The sequence below is a fragment of the Urocampus carinirostris genome, chromosome 11 (genome assembly GCF_059441175.1).
Source record: "Urocampus carinirostris isolate Australia breed hairy pipefish chromosome 11, RoL_Ucar_1.0, whole genome shotgun sequence".
In the NCBI taxonomy this organism is placed as follows: Eukaryota; Metazoa; Chordata; class Actinopteri; order Syngnathiformes; family Syngnathidae; genus Urocampus; species Urocampus carinirostris.
In genome coordinates this window covers 13205327-13217145 of record NC_142359.1, presented here as the reverse complement: position 1 = coordinate 13217145, position 11819 = coordinate 13205327, and the positions used below count along the sequence as shown (strand labels likewise).

Below are 11819 nucleotides of genomic sequence, written 5' to 3'. Positions count from 1 at the left end.
TAGCAAGTTTTCGTTGTGTCAAATATTTGTCCATATAATCCCTGCTTCGCATTGTCCAGACTAGATCCTGCAGGTGGTTTGATAATACTCAAGGCAAGATCCCTCCAGCAGTAGATCAGAACACCACTTAGAAAAATCTAGGGACCGTATAATAACTACAATTTAATGTATTGATAATAATAAGGGGTATTTATTATCACTTATGACTATATATATATATATATATATATATATATATATATATATATATATATATATATATATATATATATATATATATATATATATATATATATATATATATATATATATATATATATATATATGTGTGTGTGTGTGTGTCGGGGGTATGCGTACGAAAGACGTTCTTATACCAACATATAAATGGGTTTTCGAATAATAATTCTTATTGTTACTATTTCATTTTTGAATCAATTTATCATGATTATAGCTTTTGTTGGCGATAAATATCTCGCCTTTTTTGCTGTCATCGCTTTGTGGCTTCGTCATTGTCAATTGTCCCTTGCATTTGAACGCACCACCGCAGTGCATTGTGGGTTTTTATGCCGGTCTGAAGCTTCTCGAAAGTACTGCAAAGATGATGGTGAGTCAGATGTACTCCATGCCGTACAATCCTTAGCCATCGTAGTGTTTCATGTTTTTGTTTTATAGTCCAAATGAGCCCAGATGAAATACTACTTGGTTGTTGTTAGCGAGGAGTCATTATTTATGTCGATGACACCTTAATCGCATATTATTACCGTTAGCTTCGGGAGGCTAACATCTGTCAATGGGCGTGAATGATGCTTTCCTAATCGCATATATATATAAAGACACGACCGAATGAAACGGTTTGAGTTTAAATGCAAACCGTAGTCCACCATTTTTTTTAGTTTCGTTACAGCTATTCATTATCTATCCAGATCGGGGCATTTGTCTCCTCTTTCGTTGCTTGCTTAGCTGTTAGCCTCTTTGTAAGGATGAAAGCTGAATCACCAGCTAAGCTAGAGCAAAGGAAACATCTCATGAGTTATGTATCCAAATGAATCGGAGCCCATAATTGTGCCACATATAAATGTCATAGTATAATCCAGCAATCCTGTTAGGGAGACGATTTGGCGATTCGCAGCTCATTGTGCTTGCATTCTTGTCTGCAGCCCACACCGGTAATCCTGCTGAAGGAAGGGACAGATTCGTCTCAGGGAATCCCTCAGCTCATCAGCAACATCAATGCCTGCCAGGTCTGTGAATTTATCATCTTATGTGTTTGTGGCTTCAGCATTTGGAGCAAATGGGAAGTAATTCTGTTTTTCTAGGTTATATCCGAGGCTGTGCGGACAACTCTGGGACCCAGAGGGATGGACAAACTAATGGTAGACAACAGAGGTGAAGCAGGAAGCAAAGGGAAAGGGCTTCAGGGTCGGGATTGTGGCACAAACATTATAGCAAGCTTTGTCTATTTCAGGAAAGGCCACCATCTCAAACGACGGAGCCACTATTCTGAAGCTGCTGGATGTGGTCCACCCTGCAGCCAAGACTCTTGTGGATATTGCTCGCTCTCAGGATGCTGAGGTCTTGTTTATAAATTGCTTGTTTAACATCTTACTCATTTGATGCTGGCCAAGCTAATAGACTTTTACGTTTGTAGCTGTCAGTTGCTCTAAAAGTAGTGCCATATATACTTGCATATAAGCCTACTTCGCTGACCTTCTAAAGCTGCTTTAAAATGGCTACATACTTAAAAGTACGTACCCAAAACCTTTGTAAAACATTTACCTAAACAACAATGATAATTTAAATGTTTGGACAATAATTATTGACAAAGAAATGTATAAAGAATGAGGTTAACATAGATACTAGAGTAACATTGCCGCTAACATTTTAGGGACCCATTATAATAGGCAAAATAATCTACTAAAACATTTCCGCCAATATTTTAGGGACCCACTATTATAGGTAAAATAATCTACCAAGTACTAAATCACAAAATGAGATGGGGCCCCTCAATCGTGACGGAGCACATTGACTGAACAGGAAGGAGAAGCTATTGTGGACACAAAATGGAGGTTGAGATGCAGGGGCCAGGCAGAGCAACTTTATCGGCCAGCTATTTCGATATGAGGCTTGAGCTCGGAGGGGCTACACCGACAGCTTGACTTGGGTACCCCTGCCATTTGTGTCTACTTTGTTTTATATATATATATATATATATATTAAGCTGGTCCCCTGATTCCAGCATTGTACTTTTTTACCTCTAAATTCGTAGTATATGAGTATATTTGGTATGCATTCTATTAAATCAACCCTCTACTTAATTCCACTGCAAAGACAAATTTTCAATCTGCATTTGAACTCGAGCCGATGGCTAAAAAACACATTTTAAAATCAGGTCGGAGATGGCACCACCTCGGTCACACTCCTTGCTGCAGAGTTCCTCAAACAGCTGAAGCCATATGTGGAGGAGGGCCTCCACCCTCAGACCATCATCCGAGCTTTCCGCACCGCAACCAATCTGGCTGTCAACAAGATCAAGGAGATTGCCGTTCCTGTAAAGAAAGACGACAAACAGTGAGTCCTTGTTTATCTTAAAAAAAGCTTTCTTAAAAGTGTTTTATTTCCTACCTCTGTGGCCATCTCCTTAGAGAACAGCGGCAGTTGCTGGAAAAGTGTGCGGCTACCGCGCTCAACTCCAAGCTGATTGCTGGTCAGAAGGAGTTCTTTTCAAAAATGGTGGTGGACGCAGTCATGTCTTTGGATGAGCTACTGTCCCTTAAGATGATCGGCATCAAGAAGGTCCAGGGAGGAGGTCTTGAGGTATAGTTTTTTTCCCCTTAGGCACTCTGTTCCACGAACAAGACGGCATTTCTAACGAGAATAGTCTGTAATCCGTAAAGCCCTGTGAGAATGCTTTTGTTTAAGGGCTATTACGAATAAATGTGACTTGACCAACAGAGGTTTGGCTCTCCCCACCACGCAGGATTCACAGCTGATATCCGGGGTTGCTTTCAAAAAGACGTTCTCCTACGCCGGCTTCGAGATGCAGCCTAAGCGTTACGAGAATCCAAAGATTGCGCTGCTTAACATTGAGCTGGAGCTGAAAGCTGAGAAGGACAACGCAGAAGTTCGGGTGAAGTGTGTTGAGGTATGGATGTCCCTCTGCCCCAAGAAATCAGGAAACCAGAGTCTCTTTCTGTCACTCACCTGATCCTCGCACCTGCAGGACTATCAAGCCATCGTCGATGCGGAATGGAACATCCTTTATGACAAGTTGGACAAGATCTATAAGTCAGGAGCCAAAGTGGTCTTGTCCAAGTTGCCCATCGGGGATGTGGCCACGCAGTACTTTGCGGACAGAGACCTCTTCTGTGCTGGGAGGGTCCAGGAGGAAGATTTGAAAAGGACCATGATGGTAGGACAGCACATCTCAAGGCAATTGTTGAAGTCTCAAAAGTCATTGACATAGAGCCAAAGAGTGTAAAAGAAAAATTGCGTCATGTGATATCCAGGCTTGTGGAGGCTCCATACAGACTTCAGTTGGTAACATGACAAATGAAGTCCTGGGCCAGTGTGAGCTCTTTGAGGAGGTGCAGGTAGGAGGAGAAAGGTAAGATTCTTGTAGTCTTTTTTTTAGCACGATGACCAATAAGCAGTAGTGCTGAAACTAACAATTATTTTAAGTTTGCTCGTCACCTGCTATTGAAACAAACGATCTGTCAAATAATAAGATAAATGATAAAACAAAACACATATCTGCATTGTATTTTTGTACATTTGGTCAACTGCAAAGTCGGTAACAAAAGAACTTGACCATTCTGAATTTAACACTACTGGAGGCGCGACCGCCCAAAAGGGCGCGGGTGCCCTCTGCTTGCATAAAATTGTTCCCCTGGTGCATATATGGTGCAAATGCTCCGCGCTTTAATCTACTACATTCCCCCCATAATTAGATACCAAGACGTTTTGTTAATGTTCTGCGCCGAGAAAAGGGACATTTTCTTGCAGGGCAGGTGGTAGGATCATTTTTTGGCACAACAGACAAGTATACAAGTGCGTATTTAAAAATACAGCTGTAGCAAAACTAAGTTTGGTTGTGGTCTATTTAAATATTGATTGCTAAATATAACATGGATAAAGTTGTCTGAATCCGTTTACAGCTTCCTCCAACTTACGAGCTTTCGATTTATTCATCTTCAATTCTCTCGCAGTGGCTCAATGTTGGATTGCGTGGCCTAGTAATCACCACACCACGGCAAACGAATTCACGGAAAGCATTAAATGGAGGGAAAGCGAGGTTTTGGATTTGAATTGCTAGATGCGCTAAGGCGTTGGCATCAATGAGCACTTCCTTTAACAATGCATTGCGCGTGACGTCAAGCGACCTCTACTGTGCAAACAGGATATGATGGCAATCAAACAAGAGACCCCAAAAAAGTTAAACGCATAGGAGTGCATTTAGTTGGAAATGTGAACTATCTCACAAAAACATGGGATTTCACAGGAAAATGTTGTAAGTCTTGACTCGGCCAGAGCTCGAACCTGTGACCTCCTAGTCTCGGGAACAGGTGCATAACCCAACAGGCCACCGGGCTGGTCTCTGTCCGCTGCTTTTCATGATTGAAAGGACCCACTGCCCGATGGGACGCGCCCTACATTTTGAAGAAAATCTAAGACTTATGTGCGTGAAAATACAGGGGTCCTTTTTATTCCCCAAATCTAGGCTAAAATGATCCCAAACAGACGATTTTAAGCAATTGAGACTCTGAGCAGATTACCATCATGTAAGATAACTCACGCTTTTGGGAAAACGTGTCGTTCGACTATTTCTATTACCGATTTGTTTTTGTCAACAACTTCATCTTATTGTTTCAACCCTAGTAATTAGTGACGACTGTCTTTGGTTTGTGGCACAGGTACAATTTGTTTAAAGGGTGTCCAAAGGCCAAGACGTGCACCATCATCCTGCGAGGGGGGGCCGAGCAGTTCACAGAGGAGACGGAACGCTCTCTGCACGACGCCATCATGATCGTGCGCAGAGCCATCAAGGTCAGGAAACTAAGAAAGTCCGTCCTTCTCCAAAAGTTGAATATCCTGCTGACTGTCTTTGGGTTCTTGTTCTGCAGAACGACTCTGTCGTCGCAGGAGGAGGAGCTGTGGAGATGGAGCTGTCCAAGTACCTCCGCTATTATTCCAGAACCATTCCCGGAAAGCAGCAGTTGTTAATCGGCGCCTACGCCAAGGCCTTGGAGATCATCCCCAGACAGTTGTGTGACAACGCCGGCTTTGACGCCACAAACATCCTCAACAAGCTTCGTGCTAAACACGCCCAGGTAGGGAAACTCTTTCCTCTTCAGCTAGACATTAATTACATACATTAGTAAAAGAAGTATATGACACATGTGGGAAAAATTAGTTATTAAAAAAAATCATAAGATTATAAAGGCACTCGTTTTTTGGACTTGCAGAATGGTTAATTTCTGACCATTTTCTTTTGATGCTATTTAAACTATAATTTCTGAACGTGTGTGTGTGAATGGGTAAGTGTGTAAAGCACATAGTAAAGCGCTTTGAGAGGTCTACGGTGACTTGAAAAGCGCTATATAAATGTAGACCATTTTAAAATGGTTTACTGTTGTTCATTTTTTTTGGCTTGATGAGGAACACTGTCTTTTTTGTGAATCATGTTGGTAGTGAGACTTATTTACCTTTTGCGACAGTCCGAAATCCACACAGACTTAACATTTTTCATTTTTATTCGGATTTCATTTTGAAAAATATATTGTGACCGTTTTACAAATGTTAGCTTCGTCGTTTTTTTATATTGCGAAACGTTTTCAAAGGCATTGCATGGACTTTGTATGAAAAAGTGAAAAACAAGGAAAAAGCATTGTGTTCGTCGGGCACGCTCTGTATGAGACTTGTTATGGTGATGCAGGGCAGCTTTTCAGAGATGTGGAGTCTGGATTCTGGGATTTGTCCTGTCTCATGCCTTCAAATTATGCGTGCATGTATTTTACTGTTGACGACCAACTTTCTATTATGCGAGGGTAAATGGCCCAACATTTTTTTTTTACTGAATTTATGTGGGACGAGCAAAGTAGCAACGTATTACAGTACATTTTAAGTCCACAATTTTGGAAGGATAAAAAAATATTTTAAATTAAATATAATTCGAGAGCCAATTTCTTTTTAATTTCCACAATAACGCATGCAACATTACTATGTCGCTCTAGAGGGAAAATACATCAGCAAACTAAATTAACCAGAGAGGCCAAATTGTTTCAGGGACATTTTTCAAACGCCGCTGTCATATCATTGCAAATGAGATAGTCAAGTCATGTTTATTTGTGACGCCCTTAATCACAAGGAGTCTCAAAGGTCTGCACAGACTATAGCAAACTACATACTATTATTACACGATCCCCTGATCTAAAACCTACATGAGGGCAAGGAAAAACTCAAAAACCTTCAGGATGAGTCAAGTCATGTTTATTTGACACTCTTAATCACAAGGAGTCTGAAAGGGGGCGGCAATAGCTCAGGAGGTAGAGCGCTCATCTTGGGATCAAGGGATCCCAGTTTGAATCCCGGCTTGTCTGTGTTACATGTCGAAGTGTCTTTGGGTAAGACACTGAACCCCTAATACCCCCAATAAGCAGGTTAGCGTCTTACATGGCTGCAATACATGGCCGCTATTGGGAAATGTGAAGCACACTGTAAAGCGCTTTGGGAAGTCATTGACTTGAAAAGCGCTGTATAAATGCAGATCATTTCAAGGGCTGCACAGACCACAGATTATTGCTGACTACATACTATTATGACACCATCCCCTGATCTAATACCTACATGAGGGCAAGGAAAAAACTCAAAAACCTAAGGATGCTTTAAGCCAAGACAAGTCATGTTTATTTGTGACACTCTTGAACACAAGGAGTCTGAAAGGGCTGCACAGACTATTGCGAGCTACAGACTATCTTTTTAAATAAGCCTGCTGATTTATATTATTAGAATTTGACGTTTATAATCCTGGACTCCAAAAATCACCCTTTCTTTGTTAATGTGCAACTACCTGGGTTTCATTTTTAGATCAAGAAGATCCGATTGATGATCTCACAATCTTCTTATTTTAAAGATTTCTTCCATCCTTCAAAAACTTAAAATTTCCCACCGCTAATTTTTACTTCAGGGCGGTATGTGGTACGGCGTGGACATCAACAACGAGGACATCGCCGACAACTTTGTGGCTTGCGTATGGGAGCCGTCAATCGTCCGCATCAACGCGCTTACGGCCGCCTCGGAGGCAGCTTGCCTTATTCTGTCCGTCGACGAGACCATCAAAAACCCGCGCAGCAGCATGGACGGACCCCCGGGTGGAGGAAGGGGCAGAGGCCGCGGAAGACCACACGCCCACTAAAGACCTTTCACGATTGTTAAATACGACTGACGTCAATGCTAAAGATATGCACACACAGGAAACGGCTGTCATTTCAACTTACCTTTCCATATTTTTTTCACTTTTGAGATAGTGTAGGCATGTGTGTTATTTACCATGCATAACTTGTCTCTGCTTTTGTGTCCAATACCTTGGAACCCACCCCCTTTCTCATTCTGAAACCGCTCTTCTGTTTTTGTGTGATTCATGACACACTTAAAATGAAAAGCCCCGAAAGGTTCTGCGCTGTATGCATTTATTTATTGGACCAGTCACAACAATAAATGCACTGCTCAAAATCAACTTTTGACTGCTTGCCTATGTTAGATCTGGGGACATGGCAATCCAACACATGGCGGGTGTGGCAAATTATAACATACTAGTTGTCACATTCATGTGGTGAAGACACCTGTATGTTAAATTTACCATCGAAGTCCCAAAATGGGTGATCAATCCTGCAATGAAAAGGCCCGGAAATTGGAAGCTTAACCCTTTAACATCCCGCTGTCGGAGGGTTGAGAAGCAAATGGGTGTCTGTACGATATCACCAGTTTTTGAAACATGTAATGTCACATATTGAAAAGCTTAACCTTTGGGATTTAATGCATACAATTTAAACACAGAAACATCACGATCAGTCTTAAACAAGATACTGTAACTGAAAACTTGAAAAAAAGAAGGGGGTAGCTCACCGAAGTTGTCTTGCATCCATCAAGTTCAATAATAGACAACCTTGGTCCTCTACATCCGGTAGTCTAATGAATCCCACTGTGAGAAACATTTACACAATAATGCACAGATAAAAATAATCCCTAGAATAGCACATATGCATCGGTGGACGTTGCATGTTTCTACCTATCTTTTAAGCCCCATAAATCCCGTTTAAAAATAAGATTTTTTTTTTCTATAGGCTGTTAGCCCCCAAACTCTGATATCTTGCCTCTACAGGCCTGTATCTCTAAGAGACGATGCCCCCTTTACCTACAAACTACGTCAGCCACTAGAAATTGACTCAAATAATGAATGACACATTGGTTAGCTAATGAAATTCTGAATAAATCGATATGCTGATTTCCCTATTGTATTCAAATTAGACCCCTGCGTGTGTGTAATGCCATTAGTGATTCATTTCTACGCGCAAGTGTGCACAATAGTGATAGACGCGGAAAGACAATTCACAACTCTTTCACAATGTCTAAAAAAACGGCCAAAGTAAAGTACACATTTGGAAATGTTTTAATGTTGAAAACCGGTTGTCTCCGAATGGTCAATTTTAGAAACAACTAATGCTAGCCTTAGAATAATGAGTACAATACAAGGTTTAGTATTTCAGATTATGATAATTTGATAAGGTACTAGGTAAGGCTTCAAGCTATTCTCTCACCTGCTAAGATGCCAATGCTGCATTTATCTCGAGGCACTTAATTAAAGAAAAATAATCTATTTCTGTGTGTTCTAACTCCGATTACTCAATGTTAGTAGCACTTGCAGTGATTATTTCAGTCCATGACAAAACTTGTTACCTTTCAAAAGAGACCAAAACCGTCTATAGTCTCTGTTCAAGGACAGCATTCGATTTACTTTGGGTACCTCTTGGATTGGGATTCCAGACGAATTTTACAGGAACGGTAAGGGGTTAATCTTTTAGTTTATAGGTAGAGGACAGTACAAATGAAGTACTGTAATAGGTTTAAACCCAGTTAGTCCCACTTTCCCCCAAATTTCCCCTGTATTCTAGCAAAGCCTTTACGAAGGAGGGTAAGAAAACGAATCCTATGTAAATTCTTGATGCACACAACTCTCCTTTCACAGAGTCAGGTTGGGGGCGACACAGCTTCATTGGGAGGGAATGTACCAAATATATGTTTATGTTGTACTTTGTTATGGAACCTAAATTCCAACAGAGGGACACTGCCATGAAGATCAGGAAGAAAATAATAATAATAATAATAATTTCCTTGTATTGTCATTCTGTGTAACAATGTACACAGAACGAAATGTCGATTGCATCTGACCCGATGCAGCCGCAGCCAAGAGAGGGCGCCGCCGACCACTTTTTAAGTCTTAGGAATGACTCGGCCGGGGCGCGAACCCGAACCTCCCAGTCTCAAAGCGGGCGCCTTATGAAGTACAGTACTCAGTCTCGGGTCTTTTGTTGACTCCATCAGATTTTCTTCCAGAATGGTCCTGTTTTTGGCTCCATCCATCTTCCCATCAATTTTAACCATCTTTCCTGTCCCTGCTGAAGAAAAGCAGGCCCAAACCATGATGCTGCCACCACCATGTTTGACTGTGGGAATGGTGTGTTGAGGGTGATGAGCTGCGCCACCTTTACGCCGCTGGTGACACTTTTTTTTGTAATTTAAACACCTTTGTTAATTCTTGTAACCAGTTCCAATGTTAATTAAATTAAAAGGGAAAAAGAGGAAGAAATGTCGCATTTGTTGCCTCCCAACAAAAGCGGCTTGAAGTAATGTAAATAGGAAATACAGTATGTTCCTATTTATAGAATGGTTCCCTTGCATTACCAAAGAAGTGGAAGGACAAAGATAGACTAGACAAAGTGAGTAGGTGAAAGGGGATGTAATGGGATTGAGTCTTCAAAATTCAACAGTTGAGTTGAGCAATCTCATGAATCAGAGTCAAACATTTACAAACTGCTTTTAAATGTTCACGGAGCGGTTTGCCCCTCAGTTCGACAGGAAGTCAATGGAAGCCTTCACAGAGCGTTTGGATATGACATCAACAGCTGAAACTTTGATTTCCGTATCGCCAAACTGCATGGAGGCCCTGATCTCTCTTCTTACCCGGTTTCCCGCGCCGGGTGGCGATAACAGCTCGGGCAGTTCCAACGTCACCATTCCGCATTTTCTGACCCCCGGGTCGGAAATGTAAGTAACATCGTCTGTGGCGCTGCAGTAAACGTTAATGACGATCTTCCTTTGGCACGGGCGTGCCGGCGTATAACTCCGCCTTACCACCTCGCCCAAGGCCACCGATTGGTCCACGGACACGAAGCGGTCCAGGATATCTGTGCACCATTGCCGGTCGTCCTTGATGAGAAGCTTGTCCCTGGGATGGCGTCCCTCCACGAAGCGATTTAAGACCCCCACACCGTACGTGAGCGGGCATCGACGCACTCGTACCTGTGAGGGAACAGTTTTGTCAATATCCGATTTTGAAAACCCTGTGACCAATTACTACTAAACGAGGTATATTCAAGGCAATTCGAATTTACCATATTTTACGGACTACAAGGGGCACCTAAAAACCCCAAATTGGCCAGAAATTTGAAAAGGGCGCGTTATAACCCCGTGGACATTACATACTGCAGATTAGAGGTAAGGTCTTAGCCAGAAGACCCAGCCCAAAATTCATATAGGCACCGGCCTTAAACGTATGGGCTGGGCTTCTCTGACTGATTTTTTTTAAATTATCCACCTGTCATTGTTCTTTTTTTCTTTTTCTGTGCAATGGAATCCAGCTCCTGTCACGCAGCCCGCGTCTAGGCGCTCGGCAAAAATCATCCCTCCTCCTCCTGAGTCCGCACAGATAAGTGCGGATATGATAAGAAAATTTGTGTTCGCTTTGGGCTCGGCCCCTCCAATCACGTTAATTGGTTGGGCTCAGGCAGGTTTGGGCTTTAATACCCGTGGGTTCGGTTAGGCCTGGATTTATTTAGGCCCAATCTTACCTTTACGGCAAACGGATAAGATTGAAAATACATACGGATACTACACGAGGTTTGACGGCATACTTTTGTATCGATAATCATCAGTGGCCCAAACCACAATACAATACAGTATATGCATCATGATATGCATGGGATTTGTACGGGGATCGTAATGGTAATGGGGGGGGGGATTTTTTAAGGGTTACTGTTCTATCTTCTTTATTCATTATCCATTATCCGTTATCGGTCAGCTCATAATACGCTACAAAGCCTTACTCTCAGCCAAAAGGCCAAGCTAAGGTCCTAGCCTTAAAGCCTTGCTGCAATCAAGCATATTCACAATTCTATCGTTACGTACCGATACATTTGGGTGGGGAGGGAGGGATTTTTAAGGGTTATTGGTCTATCTTCGTTATTCATTATCCATTATCCGTTATCGGTCAGTTCATAATACGCTACAAAGCCTATGAGCCGGGACACTTACTCTCATCCAAAAGGCCGAGCTAAGGTCCTAGGGTTCTCATAATCATGGTATCTCCCCTGCCAGGTAAGTAATGGTAATGGAAACTATCACTTGACTATTATACCACCAGCAGTACAGATGACATACTAAAATACATTAGACTTTACCTCATTAGCACACTATTTTTACTTACGGTGCCAGAAACATTGATTTGCATAGTGCGTAGTGCAAACAGTCCACTTTTTCACTTTTGC

The 11819-nt window shown here is 41.9% G+C and overlaps 2 protein-coding genes across 5 annotated transcripts in view; one reads left to right on the top strand and one right to left on the bottom strand.

Annotated features, from left to right (window-relative positions):
* Positions 1-490: 490 nt before the first annotated feature.
* Positions 491-7727, top strand: cct7 (chaperonin containing TCP1, subunit 7 (eta)). The gene is made up of 12 exons (XM_088347707.1): positions 491-604; positions 1158-1241; positions 1317-1386; positions 1466-1572; positions 2390-2568; positions 2643-2814; positions 2978-3142; positions 3221-3409; positions 3507-3604; positions 4911-5043; positions 5121-5327; positions 7184-7727. The coding sequence occupies exons 1-12, from the start codon at positions 599-601 to the stop codon at positions 7409-7411; spliced, it is 1638 nt and encodes a 545-aa protein (XP_088203833.1). The 5' UTR covers positions 491-598; the 3' UTR covers positions 7412-7727.
* A 1838-nt stretch (positions 7728-9565) lies between these two features.
* Positions 9566-11819, bottom strand: part of hspa12b (heat shock protein family A (Hsp70) member 12B) — a 39299-nt gene continuing 37045 nt past the window's right edge. For all 4 annotated transcript variants that reach the window (XM_088348699.1, XM_088348697.1, XM_088348695.1 and 1 more), the window contains one exon: positions 9566-10575. In XM_088348699.1, coding sequence (XP_088204825.1) covers positions 10120-10575 — 456 coding nt within the window. In that variant the 3' untranslated portion in view covers positions 9566-10119. The remainder of the gene's footprint in view (positions 10576-11819) is intronic.

Excerpts from the sequence above, each read along its gene's own strand:
- cct7 (XM_088347707.1), top strand. Across the intron at positions 2,569-2,642 it reads GTAAAGAAAGACGACAAACA|AGAACAGCGGCAGTTGCTGG; the intron begins GTGAGTCCTTGT and ends CCATCTCCTTAG. Across the intron at positions 3,605-4,910 it reads GTGCAGGTAGGAGGAGAAAG|GTACAATTTGTTTAAAGGGT; the intron begins GTAAGATTCTTG and ends TTTGTGGCACAG.